This window comes from Manacus candei, unplaced genomic scaffold (assembly GCF_025592945.1).
Source record: "Manacus candei isolate 608988 ecotype Guabito, Panama unplaced genomic scaffold, ASM2559294v1 h1tg000050l, whole genome shotgun sequence".
NCBI classification, from domain to species: Eukaryota; Metazoa; Chordata; class Aves; order Passeriformes; family Pipridae; genus Manacus; species Manacus candei.
In genome coordinates, this window is record NW_026138098.1 from 7,304,435 (window position 1) to 7,323,854 (window position 19,420).

The 19,420-nt window shown below is 42.4% G+C and overlaps 1 protein-coding gene across 2 annotated transcripts in view; it reads left to right on the forward strand.

The window, feature by feature from the left end:
• INPP5A (inositol polyphosphate-5-phosphatase A) overlaps window positions 1–19,420 on the forward strand; it is a 184,192-nt gene that overhangs the window by 114,058 nt on the left and 50,714 nt on the right. For both annotated transcript variants that reach the window (XM_051801198.1, XM_051801199.1), the window contains exon 9: window positions 12,876–12,960. In XM_051801198.1, coding sequence (XP_051657158.1) covers window positions 12,876–12,960 — 85 coding nt within the window. The remainder of the gene's footprint in view (window positions 1–12,875; window positions 12,961–19,420) is intronic.

Here is a 19,420-nt window from a genome sequence, read left to right on the forward strand (position 1 = left end):
TGAATGAATGCTGCCACCAACAGTGTCCCCATTCAGGGGCTTTGGGAACCATCTTTGGCCATTGTCCACCAGCACTCCCTCAGACAGCAGGAAAAGGGAAAGTGAGAACAGCTATAGGGGAAAAGTACTTCTTTTCTTGGCTTTAATCTCTCTTTAAAGCTTCATAGATCTACATTTCCAGCTGAGCTACTGGAACTATGCAGTGTCAGATAAATACAGAAGAGAGAGGTTTCAAGCTGAGCTTTCAAATCCCCTTATCTGCATGAACTAATAATGCAGATTTAGTGCTGTTAAAAACAGAGACTGATAAGTCTTTTCCTTTAAAGCCTTTAAACTGCTAAAGAGCATTTAACAGCGATGCAGTTCAAACCCAGTGAACAATGCTGAGAAGGAAAACAGTTTAATGAGCTAAACCTTCACTGAATGAAACAGAAACACCTTCTCACAGTTGATTTAGGTCACTGTGGGAGTCAGTGAAAGCGCAGTTGTGTTCATGCTGCATCTTCATAAACATGAGTTACGTACAGCCTTTCATCTGGGCAACAGCTACCACAGGAGTTTGGGATGCAAACCAGAAAAGGGTTTGCAAATAAAGCTCAAATGAATCAGTTTAACTGTTCAGATTGCCAGGGAAGTTGTTTTCCTCAAAATTATTTTAACACAGGGTTTTAACACATAGGCACGAAGCTGCACGACATCCCAGCATTTCTGAGCAGGGGAGGGGTTGGGGGGGAAACAAAGGAAAAAGCATCCAGTGAATGATTTAAAGTTTCACTAAAACTTTTCTCCTGAGGGAATCTCTTAATAATCCTGATAGCATGTTTGGGGAGTAGAAAGCTTTGTTCTTTTAGTTTGAAGCTAAATCTGCAGTGATTTAGCTTTAATAGCTTAAAAAATGAATTAAATAGCAAGAACATTGTTAAAGGCACTGGTATGTGCTGAGGCAGATTGAATTTGATATTTGCCATTTAGCAAGGGAGAAGAAGATACGGAGTCAGATGGATGCTTTAAAGACCAGGAGAGTTGGAATCACACTGGTGTTAAACAAATATTTGCTTGTATCTTTACGAATACAGTGTGTATGTAGAATATTGAGGTGTGTAGTGAGTCTCTGTCAGCACCAATGTAAACCCCAACTGAGCTCCCAGAAATCAGTTAACTTGTTCCAGGTAGACACAGGTACAATAAAAACTGAATTTGCTTTAAAATGAGAATAAGAACATCTGCTTTGTATCTTGTGGGGCAAAAACTTTCTTCTGGGCCCATTTTGGATAATTCCCATGTACAATTAGCCCTATTTGCATAATACTTGCTTTTTTGTATTTTCTGAAGTTAGAGGGTGTAAGCTATAAGTGAGAGTAGGAGAGGAAATGTAGTTTACATTTTAGTTCAGTCTTTCATGCATCTACTGTAATAAATGCATGTGCACATGTCATATTAATTAATCATGTTAGCATATTAGTCATGTCCTGTGGCCACTTGCTGGGGAAAAGTGTCCGAATGCAAGAGCTGGGCTGGGGAATGAGGAGAAGCTGCAGGCCCGGGCCCTTTAACAGTGTGAAGGAGAGTTTGGGAAGGGCAGGACGTGAGGTGTTAGCCTGATCTGAGGCTCTTGGCGTGCCAGCCATCTAAACTTCCTGAAATTATCTCGAGCATTCAGATCCATAAAATGAATGTGTTTTTTTTTAAAGAAAGTGACAGTGCTCTTCTGTTTCCCTATTGAAATGTTCCCTGGCCTAGTTCAACAGAAACATTTTTACATTACAACTGTGAAATCTTGGCATAAAGCTCCCCTTTGTGCCCTTCATTATTTTCTCACAAATATAGTCCATTGTCACATAGCTGAAGTTAATTTGATCAACATTGGGACATTTAACTTTTATGTCTGGTCAAAGGAGCTGTTTCATGCTCATTTTGGGTATTCAAAAGAAATGATTGCCAGAAAAATAATGTTACTATTAACAATTCAGAGCAATTAGTTTCCCAGGGAGAGGCGATGTGATGCACCGGCTCCACACAACTATTCTTTGTCATTTTATGGATGCTCATCAGTCAACTGTCACCTCTTCTCAAAGACCCATCCAATCTAAATGTTTCTCTTTGGGCTTTTCCCAGAACTAGCAGCTGAATGAGCAAAAGAAAAGCCACTTAGTTTCTAGGCAAAGGAAAACTTCACTCTAAAGATCTGGGTCATTTGGGAAGATCCTTGGAGCAGCTCGCTTTCCAAGAGTTTGGGATGTTTTTTTGGTTTGTTTTGGAGTTTTTTATTTTTAGGGAGTTTCTTTTACTTTATTTGTTTTTTGCAACAGTGGTTTTAACATGTGCCTTTAAATGTTTAGTGAAATTTCTGTGTATTCGGATAGAAAGCACTCCCAGGGCAAATAAACCTTCCAGTCAAATGTCTTCTAACAAAGGTTTAAACCCCTGGATCACATTCAAATCGACAGCTTTTCATTAAACACCCGAGGCTCAGCTCATTAATATTCGGTCATCTCCCCCTTAAACGAAGGTTAAGTGCTCTCAAAATTAGCGTGTTTGAATAATATGCTCTTTAAAGAGTAAATCCAGCAAAATTGTGTTGTTACTTTCAGCCTGTCAAATACAGCCAAAGACACTTCTCCTTCTTCTTGTTTTTCTGCTGGCTCGAGCTTTTGCATCTTTGATCCAGTTGTCAAAAATTGAATTCATGTGTCCTTCCTCTTTGCACAGACATATTGTGAATTTTATTTAGATTATATGTTTAACAGGAAAATAATTTTGTATTTTATGCATTATAATGGAAAGTATACAGGAGTATAATTTTAAGGACACAATAAATACAGTTCCATATTAAGTGAATATGATGATTTCTGGTTGTCCTAGTCAGTATTTTTGCCTTTAATATGTTATTTTCAAGATTTCCTTTTTGGTATTAATTAATCAATTAATTGACATTAATTAATAGTACCTACAATGTATTCTAAATAAAAGGGAATTGTACTCATCTTAACATCAAGTTTTCTTCATTCTTTCTGTTTTAAAAGCCACTTTCACTAAAACTCAACAAGTTTAAGACAAGAGAAGACACTAAGTTGTGATGTTCTGTTACTTTTGTCTTGCCCACACATGTATTTTATTTACAATAATCATATATACCACACTGATACGAGAACTATTTGAAAAGGAAAAAAAGAATAGTTGCCATGACAATGGTAACTTTTTTCTTTTCTTTTCTTTTTGGCATTAATTAATAACTAAACAGATTGTTAATAAATTTTCAGCATTATTCAAATGGGAAAGATCTGGTTTTTTCTCTCATGGTAAATCTGTGTAAACAATAGCGTGTTTGGAAGCAAAGATCTGACATCCAAAATCCAGAACTCTTGCAGGTGTCACACAGAAAAGGTGTCACTTAAAGAAAAAATAGGGTAGATACACTTAGCTAGTCTTCACTTTGCCTGCCCAGTGTGGATAGAATTGTGGCTCTTTTGGAAGAAATGCTGCAGGTAAAGCTCTGAGGGTTCCTGGAGAGGTTTCCAACAGTTGTTTTCCCACCCAGTCCCTGTGCAGCAGCGTGGGTGTGGGTGATGGCAGTGAGGGACTGTGTGGGTGTGTGTGATGGCAGTGCAGGATTGTCTTGAGTGTGGATGTGGGTGATGGCAGTCAGGGATTGCCTGGTCTGGGGCTGATCTTGAAGCACTCAGAGCCTCCACCTCATCCTCCCTAAGGGCTCTACTCCTTGTTGCCTGTTTTCCAGTAACAGGATCTCCCAGACCTGACCTGCTGGCTGCTGTGTCTTTCTAGTGGAGGTTGGGTGTGCTGTAGCACAGTCCCACTCCCAGGAGCACGAGCGCAATTAAACACGCCATGGAAGAAAAGAGAATGCCTCTTAAAAAAGAAATGGCTGCAAATAACTTGTTGCCTGCTTGATTTTACTCAGAAAATGGCTTTATATGAGAATGTGCAGAGTGTGCCACATTCTCATTGAGTTATATTTTCTCTTTACTGTAATTTATTCCTTAGAGAGCCTGGAGCTGGATGAAGAGCAGTCATTAGTGTCCAGCTAAAGGTGACACTGACATAGCATCCATTGTGGTTTGTGCCTTTTCAAATCTCCTATCCTATAGCCATATAATCTTCCAGGGTAGCTATGATTCAATTAAGAAGAATCTATATGGGCTGTTGATCCAATTCTTATTCATTTGCAGAGAAATGAAAATAAATTGCTATTGTGATTTTATTTACAATGCTGGCTGTGAGCTGATGCTATGAGCTGATAGTTATAAAGTGGAGAAATGGTTGAAAGAGCCCCATTCTGCTCCCTTTGGAGCCTGTGGGCACCAGGCCAGTAGTCACCTTGGACATTTTGACCACCATAGAAAGGTTGGAGCACTGTGGGAGGAAGCTGTGGGCTCTGCATCCTGTGTTTGATGTCCTGAAAAGATTCAGATCCTCCCTAACAGGGAAGTACCCAGATGTCTGCCTCTACAAGAGCTGGAGAGGTTGTAACTGTCTGGGCAGATGTTGTTTGTGGCTGGAAAAGTCAGTGGCTGTGGCTGCTCACCTGTTATGGAGCTTCTTTATCTTCATTCCGTCAGTGCCGTTTTTAAGGCGCAGCCAAGGTGATTCAGTTTTTCACTTCAGCAAGGAAGCAGGTCCTGCTGCTTCTCTATCCACTAGAATTTTCTTTGTTCAAACCTGGTGTTGACAGCTCTAACTTTTTTGATCACTGTGCTCTTTGGAAAAAGGGTTGTTCCCTTCTCTTTAGCACTTCAAACGTTTCTGTCACATCATCCCTGTTTTTTTCCCTCTCTTAGCTCAGTGCTCCACTGTAGTGCGATTTTCAAAGGGATAATGTAAAATTGGTTGCTCGTGAGCTTTTATCATCATTGAGCATTGTTTAGTCCTTTGCAAGTGAAGTCTCTCTGGGTTTGAGTCATTTGTATTGCCCTTTCCTAGAAGCAGTTGGGTTTATTTTCAATTCACAGTCCCCCTGAACCCAGCTGTTCCCCTGGCCAGGCCAGTGGGAGCCTGCAGGTCTCCATCGCTTGCAGTGCCCCATGGGTGACATGGCCAGTGTTGTCACTATCCACTGCCCACACAACCATCACAGGAGATGGGGCTGGGAAACATGCTTGTTGCAGGTCTGGCAAGACCCAAATCTGGCAAAATTCCTTAACTATCCCGCTGCCGTTCCCGTACAGGAGCGGTTCAGGACAGACAGTGCCTCCGGTCTGAATTTTCCTAGATTTGTCACAAAAAGTACTTTTCCCAGCCTTAAGAAGTTAATGGATTAGTATCCCACTGCTGCATATCCTAGTTATTTCTGGCTTGCTATTGCACTTTTGGCACTGAGCACAGGATTTTGGCTTTGCTCTCCACATCCAAGCCCTGTGAGAATTGCAATGTCTCGACTTAATGCAGATGAAGATCCAGCAGTTACCTGCTGCCTGCTGAGCATCAAGTGTCACCAAAATTGAAGAGCTCAGAAACTGTGCAGAAGGATGTTAATCTTCCATGATAAAGTAAAGGAAGATTCAAAAAGCTGTACAGTTTCCCTGGTTTCTTCTTGTAGTTTCTCTTACATCAGCTGAAGAGCACAAAATATCTTTGTGTGATAATGCCGGTGCTGTAGCGCTGTGTTGTCCTGTAGCAGAATTGACAAGTCCTTACATCATTATCCAGGGCTGCTATTTCATTAGGCGAATGTCAGTGTCAGGTAAGATCATGGGTTTGTCAATATAATGAAAATACCAGTCAAGTGAGGAAAAAGTCACAATTTTCCAGCTCTAAAAATTGATTTTTATTGCTCTTCTTGTAATCCTTTCTTTGGATTAAGTATTTATTATTGATGTGGTCTTTCTTTTAATCTTAATAGCTGCTGACATTGTAATTAATTAAAAAATACAACATTTTTGTCCAAATGGCACTATATTGAAATTAAAAGTGAACATCACATATTAGTTAAACAGCCCTGGCAAATGTCTTGAGTGCTAAGATGATTGCCTAAGCTTCTTGACAATTCCCTTCATCTTGCTGTATGGTGCTTGACCTTTTGAGATGTTTTGGTGTTATTAATAGGTTTTAGCCATTATATCAGAAAGAACAAGGCACAAAAATATTATAAACTTTATCTTTTTAATGACAGTGCTACACCACCTTGGGCATGCCAATGAAGGCACTTCTATTAAGGCTTTTGAGGCACACTTAGACAGTCAGTCACAGGTAACTTGTACTCAGAATTGATGGGGATTTTTCTGGAATTTGTCCCCAAATTTGGAATTGCAAACGGGTGCATGCTGAGCACCGTCGGGGCTGCAGGAGGGGGGTGATATGCAGGACAGGATGGGGTTCTGTTTCAAAGCTGTTTCTGAAACCTCTGCTAGAGGTGGACACCCCAGGGACCAGCTCTGGAGGTGCAGGTGTGCAAGCTGATCTCCAAGTAAAACTTAGAAAGGAAAAAGCAATGGAGATAGGAACAGCAGAAATCTGAACAACCCCCCTTTGGTGTAAGCCAAAACCTAGTATTTTCATCCTCTTGGTCTTCAGTTCCTAGACATGGCTGTGGCAGAAGACAGGTTTTATTGTTGTCGTTCCGTGACATTCCACCAGAAGTCACTGCAGGAGCTGTTACTACCTCTGGCATTGCAGGTTGGTGGAAAAGAAGGTGTGTGTAACCTTCTTATCCGTAGGTCACCTGCCGCCTCCAGAGCAGCTCTTGGCTCCCGCCAATGGGATGGCCAAGTCACTTTCTGCCTTTTTTTTTTCTTTTCCCCCTTTTCAAACATTCCCCGTTGGGGTAAGACCCTCACTGGCCAAGAAAGGTGAGTTGATGATGTCTTTGGCACTGTGACTCCTGCATGGATGGGGCCAGGGGCCCAGGCTCTGACATCGAGTGTGTGAGTGGCCCCACGTGTTCCCTGAACGCTTTACCCAGTGCGAGAGGGTTGTGCAGTCCCTGCAGGGATGGACCCCAGTGCTGCTTCTGCTGGCTCAGCTCCACACAGAACCTGTGGTTCCAAGCTCTACTCAGCTCAGCAATAAACAAGGTGAGCAGATTCACCAGAGAAACAATGGCCACAACCAGAGTGAGCTGTCCTCTCATCTCTGCATGCTATTTGTGATCTTCATATTACTTTCCTTAGGAGAGGACATTTTATACAGGCAGTCACATGCTAAGGTCCCTTCCAACCTGTCCTTTCTAAAGTTTCTATTCTGTGTCCTTTGTAAAAGCTTTTGTGCCTGAAACTCCCATGTGTGGCTAATGTGCAGAAAAAAGAGATCGTGGAGAGATGGCATCTTACCCCAGAAGGAAGATGTAAGGGCTCATATTAGCTGGTATTTGGCTTAAACACATTTAGTTATTATAAAAATTTGCTCACTGAATAAAATATGGCTTGACCCCTGGATTGTTCCTTCCCAAGAAATGTGACAGTGTCCCTCCTTCTCCCCCATTCAGCCTGCTTGGCAGAGCTGCACGGTTTTTGTTTTGTTTTGTTATGTTATTGTTGTGTTTAAAAAACCCAAAACCCTCAAGGCCCTCTTTTCAGTGGTGTCAAGTTAGGATGAATTGGCCAGGGAGGCATGTTTATAGACTGTGTGAAGAACTTTGTCTTTGTGTGGGAATGCTGGTGACACTGGTATGGCTTGCCTGAATGAACTGCGGTGACGCGGCTAATAAGGTGTCCTGCTGAGCGCCGCCACAGCCTTTCTCAGACCTCCCACCTAATGCCATTCAGCTCCAGCTCAGTGTAGCTAATTTTTCCCATTCCCTCAATTCTTTAGGCCTCCTTACAAACAGAAAAGTCAACTTTCACACCGAGGAGAAGATAAGTGCTTTAGGAAATAATCGTGTAAACAGAATGTTACCTTCTGACCTGATGCTGATACCTTGGTCTGAGACAAAACCCAGCTGGCTATTGCATTAGACATGGCTATTAAAAGAATAATGCTGCTGATCCTCCTTACAAAGTGCCCTGAGAAATGGTTTAGCCAAATCACAGTGCCTCCTGTCACACTGAATCATGTTCAGCTGCTCTCTTCCATGACCAAATTGCTGATATTTATCCACTTCCGTGTCTTTTCCGTTCTTGCCACAGTATGGGAGGGGGAGAAGTATGAAAGCAAGGGGAAGTCAGTCATGTTTCTGATTGTCCTGTTATTTTCTGGCTGAATTTCAGTGCTTTGAAGTGTATATGCAGTGCACCATACGGTGTTTGTAGAAGAGGTGCCTTTCATGAAGTAACTTTAATTGTAAACTACTTTAATGATTTACTTCAAAATAAAGTAAATTACAAAAGGATTTCAGTGATTCCAGTAACACAGAATTGTTCGTTTTAGGATTGCACTGATTTCTGTTCTCTGCAGCAATTGAAATTAATAAATAGACCCAGATTCCCCAGATTGTATTGAGGAGAAGAGGGATCTCTGCCTCTTCCTTGTTTTAGTCTTGGTAGGGATGTGGCATTTCCTAAGTGTCTTTGAGAAAACATCCCCTCACAGTCACGTACCTGACACTGCCATCCGGGCTGAGAGGTGTGTAGAGTAATTTGGGGTACCCAGGCTCCAGAGCAGATGCTAAGCACGTGCTTCCACCGTGGCATTTGTGTGACCTCTTCCTCGGTCATCTGTGCTCCCATCCCAGCCAGGCTGGTCAGCCCAGGATGAAGCTGCTGAGTGGCACAGCTCAGGGAGGTTGAAGGTTTCTCAGAATTCTCCTGATGCCCTGAGAATAACAGATGGTTTTGTCACAGGACAGGGTGTCAGGGTGTGCCATGCCAAAAGCTCTGCTGTGGGGAGGGGGTTTGCTCAAAGTCTGACCAACACAGCAGAGCAAGGACATCTCCAGTGCAGACACAGGAGCTTCTTTCTGGGCCTGTAAAGCTCTTGCTGATGCCCAGCATGAGCCAAATTGCAGCTGTTAGACCGAAATAAGAATTATATGTCTTTATTTTGCAACAAAGAAATTGCTATAGTAATTTAGCATTAATTTGCACTCTTAGAGGTGACAGTCGAGTTTACTTCTTAAAAAAAGTGTGAACCATGGATTTGACTTATCAAAACATTTCAGCATGTGACTACCTTGGACTGTAAACTGTACTTGAAGTTACAATTGCTCGAGTGTTTCCTTCTCTTACTGCCCTGTTATAGCTAAAAAGCTCTTCAGCTCTTCCATTCAACTCGTCTGCCTCTTCTCAAAATACAACAAAATGTGAAAAGAGACAGACAAACCCAACTAGTCTAGAAGACATTCAGGGTAGAGCTATCACTTAAAAATGTAGAAATGATTTGAAAATGCAAAATAATTAAGATAATGTGTTCCAGGTGTGAAGAATCTTACCGGTTACCGAGAACTCCTTGTGCAGTTACAAGTTCTGTGTTTGCGGAACTGGCAGAAGAGAAATCATCTGTGGTGTTTATAGTTGTACACTCTAAGGTTTACCAGAGACATCAGTAAGCCCAGGCGGGAGGAACATGCTTTCTTCCTGGTGTTGCTGATTTGCCAGATTGAATTTGTTATATTGATTTCCAAAATGCACAGAAGTAAAAGATCTTTCTGTGGTATGTTCTGAGTGCAAACGAACTCATTTCCCATAAGCGATTCTTTCTTGAACAAGGGCAAAGATTGCGAAGAATGAACATGTTCTTCCAACCTTTTCAAGATGCAGACTTCTCTTTCTGGGCTGTCATCTGTTGGAAAAGTTTTCAGTTTCATTTGCATTCAGCTTTGGATCCACCCTCAATGCCTGTCCCTCCTGGTCGCCCTGCACAGGTCACAACAAGCAGCACGGCCAGCGAAGGCATCAATGATCTGTTGTGTGTACTGGCACATAGAGTTGTGGGAGGGAAATATTTGTGGCTTCTGTACAGTCATGAAATCTTTAACTGAATCACCTGTTGTGTCATAAGCTATTTAATGTTGTGCAGGAACACAGCCTTCAGTCATCCCTTTGTGATGCTCTGGTAAAAGTTGTTAAAGGAAATGGCACTGGGTCCTCCCACTAAAACCATAGGATTTATGCTGGTGACATGGATTGGCTGCTTACTTTTTATGTGATTCAGATTTATCACTCCATTGAGTGATTCAGGGCAACATTTTTGAAGGACTAGTTGATTCATGGTTAAAGGAAGGGTATTTTTATAGAAACAAATAGCAAAGGAGAGTAACATTGATGTGGAAGCCTTCCTTGCTCATCTGCAAACACTCATTCTTGTTAAAAAACCATGGTCTTCTGAGTTCTCTGTGCCTGTACACGTGCTGAACTAGGCATGTTGTGGCTCAGAACACAGAAACATGAGGAACAGAGCACTTTTATTTAGCTCTCACCCCAGTCGTGACACCTGCCCTGTGTGTCCCTGGCCAGACTGGCCCCATTTCTGTCCCAGTTCCCTCTGTGCCAGTCCCCTAAGTGCCAGGATATTGCTGTACTCTTCCTTATTGCCATCTCTAGGAGAGTCAGACTCCAAATTCTTGTGCCATTGATTCAGGGCAGCTGTAGGCACCAGGGAGTGTTTCGTCTCAACAGTCCCAAACTGCAGAAAGAGGTCTGAGATTTGGGAACTCTTGAACTAATAGTAAGTTCCAAGACAAGGACAGTAGGTTACATACCTGTATTGAGTTGAGTCATTTAAAGGATATTTCATTGTTAGGTACCACAGATCACTTACTAAGTACATAATTGTGTGTATCCCTTGCTGTGTCACTGTTGGGAATTTTCCTGTACACCTGAATTTCACCACCTGTGAAAAGAGATGAGTCAGAAACCACTTGGAGCATTATTGTGGAGAAGTAACATTTGGAGTCTTACTTCAGTCTGGCATGAGACACTCTTTCTGAAATGTCCAACAAGACAAGCTACAAGGAGAGAAACTGGATAAAATTATCAGTTGTAAAGCTGGCATTGATTTGTACGCAAGTCATGTTTAAATCAGGTAATGTGCAGGACTACAAAATGACTGAGTTTTAATTAATTGGTCAGAAGCAGACTAATCAGCTGGTTTGTTCATCAGTTTGGAGGCATTTTCGTGGGCTATTTTTGGAATGGTCTGTTTATTTGGAAAATATGTCTTTGCATAATGCAATCACAGGCATGGCTCTCATAATCCCAATTTGTTTTAAGAGGCCTTCAATGGACCTTGATGTCATTCCTGCAATATCTGTCATTCCTCTGTCAGCAGTAAATGGCAATGAGCAGAGTCAAAGCTGAAATATGAATCAGGACAGTTGGTAAAGCAAAATCAGTTGTTCTGATGTTTAAATGTGGATCCAGTTTTGCTGTGATAGTGTTAGCAAACTGTGACACTGTAAATGGTTTAAGTTTTAAGTTCTTATTTTCCTTCAGTGTGCCATGAGGGCACTAATCAAACTAATGTTTCGTGCAGGTCAGGAGTGACAGGTTTGTCTCAGAACTCCCTGGGAGCTGACAGTGGGCAGTATTTATTAACAGTGCCTGCAATAATCTGTCAGCTGAATGGAGGACTGGAGATTTTCATACCAGAAAAAGTCTTTGCAAAAGATTTTCTTCAAATGATCACTGTCTTAGGCCCAATGCACACTATGTTTTCCATGGAATAATACTCCTTACGTAATAGATTACTGTTGACAAAAGCTGAGATGTTTTCAAAGGAGCAGCAGTATCTCACTGCAGATCCAATGCTGTATCTTTAAAGCTTTGAGAACTCTAAATGGATGTAATGCATCAGGACTTGTACAGTGCCTCCTCTTCGGGCAGTGTGTGCTGGGGAGCCTCCTGCCCAGCACTACTGGATAACCCTGCACCTGCCTGTGTGTGCCCTGCCCCAGGCTCACCTGGGCTTTCTGGCACTGTAACACTTACATGTTCATGTATCCCAGAATGTTCACAGCTTATTGCCTGCATTTGTTCCTTAGTTCTCACACCTTGCACACCCAGGGTACCAGGGTGGGGGTTTGTATATTTTGTCTGTGTAAATTCTTTGTGGCTGTGGCAGTTGAATTTTGGGTGTTTTGTATCTTTCTCAGCCACTGATAGGAGATGAATTGTATTGATTCCTGGTTTGAAAATAAGCATGACTCAGTGGATTCCAAGTGCCAAGATCCCCAGAAGCTGTAAAATTGCAATTGTTGGGACTGCCAGGCAACTGTTGTTAACAACAGAACAGCTAATAATATAATGAGAGTTTTTAATAACTGGATTTGAAAGATGGACAGTAATGCTGTGTCTCTCTGGGCAGGACTGAGCAAAGGCTTGAGGAAAAAGTTAATCTTCACTGCACAGCTGGAGTGAACTGATACCTCTTAGGTGTTAGCTACAGCCTCAGTAGTCTGCTATGCACAGCACAGAGAACTGTCTCCAGGGAACTGTAGCTGAACTGGGAACCAGGGATGCTCTGTGGGATGATGGATGTTTAGCCCTACCACATCACTCCTCATGTGGCTCTTAGAGTACTCACAGACACTGGTAAACGTTACTTAGACATCAGCAAACTCAAACATACTCTGAACCCACCGCTAATTCGGGGCTCCTGATTCTTAGATGCCCAGCCCAAAACTGTATCCTTAAGCTTTCCAAGGTGTGGAGGACTTCCATGATGCTCTCAGGATTTCCATGATGTCCAAATGCTGCTTCTGTGTGATTTGTAGAAACTGCTGCAAACGTGCTTTCCCCCAGTCTGCTCTGTCAGGCAGGAAGGGGAAACCAAATGCACTGTTGTGCAGGGACTGGTGATGGAATTGCCTAAGCAAAGCAAAACAACTGAAAAATAGACTTAATGTATTGGTCCAGTGTAAACTCGTAGTTTTGATGGTTCCAATAATTATTTCTGAGACTGTGCTTAAAGACAACATATATGTTTTTGTGCATCCTTGCATGTATGTAAAGAATGACAGGTTTGTTCTGTTTTCATTTTTTTTCCAGAATTATAGATCAGCGGTTTGAGAAAGTTTCGTATTTTGTCTTTGGAGATTTCAACTTTAGACTGGATGCCAAAGCAGTAGTTGAGGTAGGACTTCTCTTTTTCTTCTGTTGTAGACACTACCAGGTTTGATTTCTCAAATATTTTTTCCTGTGGAAAGCTAAACATGACTTAACAAAGTAATGATAATATTGACATCAGACTTTGTCGAGACTACTTTTAACAGGAACATCTGACAAGTAACTAATTGTGACTTTTGCCATCTCCCTAGAGCTCACAGTGCAGTTCCTGCAAGCAGAAGAAGCACTGGGTTACATTTCTGCTCTGGGGAAAAAATAAGAGGCATTTCCTAAATGTCCATGGTAGAACTTCACACTTCAAAGTACAGGCAGCCATCAGTGCCAGTAGCATCTCAGTGTGGAAGGTGACTGGGACATTTGTATTAAAAAAGAATGAACTAAACCTTTTTCATTATGAGCTGAGATCCCCTTGACTTGACTGCTGAAGCTCAGCTCCGGGTAACATGGGGTCAGAAATAATACTCAACTTGAAAACCAGTTTAATCTCCTGGTTTTCACACTTTAATTCTCACAAGTACTGAGGTGTCTTTTTGGTGTCCTTGCAGGCAGGAATGTATCTTTTAAGCCAAAAGTTGTAATTTTGTAAATCAAACAGTGGGAAATAAGTGTCCTGTGTGTCAAATGTAGGCTCCCCCCATCCAGGGGTGGTACCTTTCTCCTTCCTTACATGGTGATTAGTCCTTCATCTATTGAAAAACGGGAGCTTGACTTTACAGCACTGCATATGGAACTAATAACTTCCTTCTTGGACTCCTTGATACAGTACAGTCATTTAACCAACAAGCTTAAAGCATAATTGAAACAAAAGTCAAGTCACTAATTCAGAATATACAGCTTCATACTGCATATGTTAAGGGCTAAATCCTGCTCTGCTATGCTGCAGCTGCCATGGTTATCATTCATGTTCAGAGATCACTTGGTTTTGAACTATTATGCCTGCTTTTTCCTCAGTAGTGGTGTGATGTTATTCCTAAGGATGTTCCTGTCTGAGAACACCTGTCAGTCACTCTGCAGCAGAGTTATCTCCTGCACCCAGTACTGATGAAGGGTGCTTCAAGTTTTTCCTGACTCACTCACTGCCAGCAGTCTGCAGGACTGAAACTGCAGAGGGTGCTTGCTTTGGTACCAATAGATTAAGATTTCTGCATTTATATCTGTGAGTTTCAGAATGAACCACATCAAACAAAATACTGTCACCGACCCCAGAGGATGCAAACTGAGCGAGCTGCACAACTGAGCACAGGGGGTTCTTACCCTGACACAGAACTCTGCATCTTGGGAATGTTTTACCCCTGCTGGGTAATGTTGCTGCATTTGAGTACACAAGGTGTAATTGGGAGATGAATTAATTTCCATATTCTTCCTAGCTAAAGTGTGTGCTTGTGTGAGTGCACAAAGCAGTAGAGTAATACAGATTTTCTTTTGATCTTTTGGAGAAGCAGCATACTCCATTAAGCAGAACTTCACGCAGCTATTCTGCAACATTATTTAAGCATAATTAAAGGTGATCTAGAAACTTCCATGAATAATTTACACATGCACAGGTAAAGTCACATTAAGTTTGTTTTGTAGTGTTCTGCACTTGGTGCAGTTTATAAATTTGTATGTCACAGATCCAAAAGCTTCAAGAAGTGGTTGTCCCGTGCAGTTTGCTCCACAGAAGTGACTGTACAGCACCATGCCTTGGACAGCTCTGGGCACTGGGACAGTCCTGAGGGAGTCAGCAGTCACTGCACAGCACTGTTCAGCTCCTGGGAGACAGCTCACTTCCTAAAGTATAGCTTGGAAGGGCAGGGCTACAGGCCATCTCTAATTGGAATTGTACTAGATGGGACCTGATGGTCTAGTTGTGTGTAAGGGATGTACGATCCAGTCCCAAATCCCTTCACAGCGTGGTTTGTCAATGGTGTGACTTGGCTGTGCCATTTCCCCAGATCAGGCCAGGGCCTGGCACAGCTGCAGTGGCAGAGCAGGAGCAAGAATGGCCAGAGGTGCTCATGTCCCCAACGCGCCCAAGTGTGAGCCCGTGCTCAGCTGGGAACCTCGTGCTCCAAAGGACATCCCAGTCCCTTCTGACATTTGAACATGTGCCTGTGCAAATGGGTATTAACCACTCTCTGGACTGTTCAGCAGTGTAGTTAATACTGGGGGTCTTAAGGGTTAATCCATGGACCTGTCATCTTTGTGTATATTACTAAATTTATCTCTAGTTTCCTTGCTGACCTTTTGAATTCCCTCTTGAGACCACAGTGTCCTCAACACTTGGACACTGAGATACTACGAGCAATAGGTGTGGAAATACATTGTGGAAATGCAGACTGTGCTTAGAGCAAACACTAAGAATAAAGTGTATTTCTAAAGGATTTCCCAGTTATGCCGTATAAAGGCAGAATCCGAGAGCTGTTCAAAATGTGGAGTCCAGATCCCGAAGTGCAGTGTCCTAAATCACATGTCAAAAATGTCACGCTTATTAATTAATAATTAATAGGCAATAAATCATTAATATATAGTTTATTGAACATTTATGGGAACCTTAATCTTAAGTCACATTGATTTCCTTGCTAGGAAAATCTGGTTTCCTGTTGCTGGAGTAATTGGGGAGGGTTGTTACCGGCACATGGGCAATGCCAGGTGCTGTTGCTGAAGTGGCTCCGGTGGATCTTTGAGTGCGTTTGCTGTGTCAGTTCCTGACCTGCTCCGGCAGTTCTTCTCTTAAAACTCAGAATTCACCTTGTCCACCCACCCTGTCTGTTCCATGAGTTACATTTAACCAGGATATTTCCTTTCTAGATTTCTGCCAAGCAGCCCTTTGGTAAGCCATGACTGAAATTGCTGATTAAATGTTTTTTAAAAGGTAATAACTGCTCATAAGAAGTTGCATATCTGGCTCCATCATTCACTTGCACTGTGCCTCTCTGCCACCTCTGACCATGTGATTTTATATTATCCAGTAAAATAGGAATGACTTCATTCTGGCGTGACTTTTTAGCTCCCACTGTATTGCTGATGGCTACAGTGAATCACATAATTTCCATTTGATCACACAGTCTTGGCACAACGTGGTCTTTCGTTCTGAAAAAGCCAGTGGTGGTATTGTATCCCTTTACTCAGCAAACTTGGGCTAGCAGAATTTGGAGGAACAATCCTGTCACTGCCACGATGTGTGTCCGCAAAACCTCCTTCTGTGAGACACGTCTCGCTCTCTTTTGAACAAACATCTCTTGTTCAAAGTAAAAGCTGATGAACAGCTTTTCATGTCAGATTAATTGATTTAGATCTTACTCAAATCTGAAGAAATATTTTAAGTTGAACTTATTTCATCCCATGCTTTGGACACTAACGAGGATCTCCAACCAACAACTGACCCATTAGTAATTGTCATTAAAAAGATTAATAGTTAATTAGGGAATTAGCACTGATCTGGAAGGCTGACTCCCAGTGAGGGGGTCAAGTGGATGTGGATACTTGATTACCTCCTCATTGTTACAGGTGGGCTTCCCTGGACAAAACAGGTCACCTGTCAGGAGAGACTCTTGCAGTACCAGAGCCATCCCCAACCACCTGGCTGTCTTGTCAGGTGCATATATTTGCCTCTGTGTGTGTGTGTTTATCTAAGTAGTATTTGCAGAAGATACTTTGAATACATCAGGAAAAGGGCATGTTAGAATCGCATGTTCTTATTGTTACAAACACAGAAGTAATTTCTTTTTTTAAATTCTGACTTTTCTCCTTTGACAAGTGAGTAGTCAGGAGAAACGAGTAAAGTGTGATTGCATTAAAAGTACTAACATAGCACAAAGAGTACGTGTATGTAGTTGTGGGCATATGCAACTGTGCTTCTCTATCCCAAACCACACCAGACACTGTTACTTTTTCTGGGCAGTGATGATGTGCAGGTGTCTACACGTGTCCATTTAGGATCTCAGGTACATCCATTTAATTCTTGGCCAAGTGGTAAAAGCTCCTGTAGGTCCTGCTCCATAGTGGCTGGTAGTTTAAAACTGTAATACGATTCCCTTCTTCCTGCAGTAAAGTGATACTAATCCATCATTGTAAAAGAAAAACCACAGTGCTTTATTTCTGAGATAAACCTGCACATCATGAAATAAATAAATAAATAAAACTTACAAGCTTCAGATCATATTTTCATTCCAGTTAGAAAAGCACAGAAGATCCTGGATTGGTTTTATCTTCTCAAACAGTTCATTGAAAATACCTTCATCTCATAGAGATTTTAATGTTCTTTACAAGCTCAAAGAAATGCTGGGGAAAAAATCCTGTGTAAAATGAAAGTGTAATAAAGATTTGTTAAATTAAAATGCATACAATTTCAGGTCTAGTAAGGAGAGTTTTATTAATGAATGTAAATGGCAACAAAACATCTGAGGCACCTGCTAAATGTTCATTATAAATTACTCTCATAGACATTGTGATGAGTTTCATATTGTAGCCAGACTTATAAAAGCATGCAGATTGCTTCCCCAAGGGACTGTATATTTACTTAACAGTGTAGTTAATTGCAATTATTTATTTTCCAGTGATTGCAAATGGCTTCTGCATTAAAGATATATGTGGCTATTAGGAATTATTCAATTACCTCTCTTTTTCTCAGTAGTCTAAAGCAAACCTGAGCGCGGATTCCCAGAGGTCAGTCAGTAGTGTATTAACTCAGTCTGCTCCTCAGCTTTCTGCTGGGGCCAAGCTCTGTAGCCATGAGTCCCCTCAGCAGAGCAAGCTAGAAAAGTGCTCATTACCCAGCCCTGCAGCTGATTTTTTGACATCTTCCGTTCCATCCTGATGCTGCCACAGTTATTGGCAAGATTCATAGGAGGTTAATTAAATCTATCTTCAAAACAACGAGGGGCCAATGAGCCATATCCTCGTTTCAGTAGTAAATTAAATGATGCAATTGTTTCTACTTCCATCACAGATAAGGGGAGAGATGAGTGAATGGATTGTTCTCCGGCTGCCTCCTTTGGGGCCCCAGAGGGTCTTGGAGCATGTGGTCAACCTGCTTTTAATTTGTGGCCACAGGAAGGGATGACACTGCTATCAGCAGGCAGAGGTCCCACCCAGCGTCACCGTGTGAAGGATGACACTGTGAAAACTAACAGGGTCTCTTTGAGCAGGGCTGAGCAGCCCCTCCTGCTCCAGATGCAAATTAATACAAACACGGTGACAGAGCAGAACGGAAAAGACGATGCGTTCATCAAACTTGGCACTGCAGGGCCGTAATTAAAACATACACAAATTAAATACAATTATCTTGTGCTTTCTAGTAGGGCAGAGCATCATTAAGCTAATTAATGCCGCGGTCTGTAAGCTGGGCCCACGGCCGTGGCTGTCGCCGTGGCTGTGGGTGGCAGCTGTGCCCTCAGCTGCAGTGACGGCGGGTGACAGCGGTGCCAGCAGCGCCCGTCCCCAGCGCCCACACCTGCCATCCATCCATCCATCCATCCATCCATCCATCTATCCATCACCTGCTGGCATAGGAACAGTCCCAGCGCTTCCGACTGCCAGGGATGTGCCCGTGGGGCAGGGGATCCTGAGAGCACACGGCAGCTCCGAGTGTGTGGTTCAGGCACCGTCCCCAGACTCTGAATGAGCAAAGAAAGCTCCTGGAGCGCGAACATCTTTCATCAGGGGTGTGTGGGTACCTGTGAGCTCCCGACAAAGCAGCCAGAGTTATCTGCAGGGACTGGCAGCTTCCCCCAGGTTGGCAGGTCCAGAGACTGAGACTTTGGGCACATGGAAAAATGGCCTGGCCAACGGCTCCCAGTTGATAAGATGCTGATGCCAGATTTGGGTATCTGCTGCAGCCTGCCTGAGTGTAACTGCTCATCTGTCTGAGGGAGGCAGGTTCATCTCTGCTGGATGATGTGCTCATTAACAAACAGACCAAGATGTATTTGCCAAACTTTTTGACATGGCCAGGGTTTTGCCACCTGTAACATGGGGAGTTGCTGGAGTTGGAATACGGGAGGCACTTCATTCAACACTCCACCTTTAAGCGTTGGCAAGCAACTGTTCTCAGTCAGGGCAAGGATGCTCATGGTACAGCAGGGGCTGGGGCTAGAAAAACGCACATATAACCAACCAGTAATAACATCTGGACTTCAAAGTTATCAAAGCAGGTGTAATTTTAATAATTGAATGGAATATTGTAATGCATAGTGTAAGTCTGTAATGAGTACTTAAGTAAAGCCACCTATTGATTGGGTTTTTGCTTATATCTAGCATAGAAACTCATCAGCTTAATGGAGGTAAAATATCACCTGAGTAGATGCCGTAAAATACCTTTTTTTAGAATTATGTCATTTTAGAAGAACTGCAAAAAAGGCATTCTTTTTACATTTCAGTTTATTCCTGGGTGTTACTGTGATACAAAATTTTAACATCTATGGATGAATTATGCACTGGTATAAAAGAAAAGGAGAGAGGGGGAAGGAAAGGCTTGCACTCTGTAT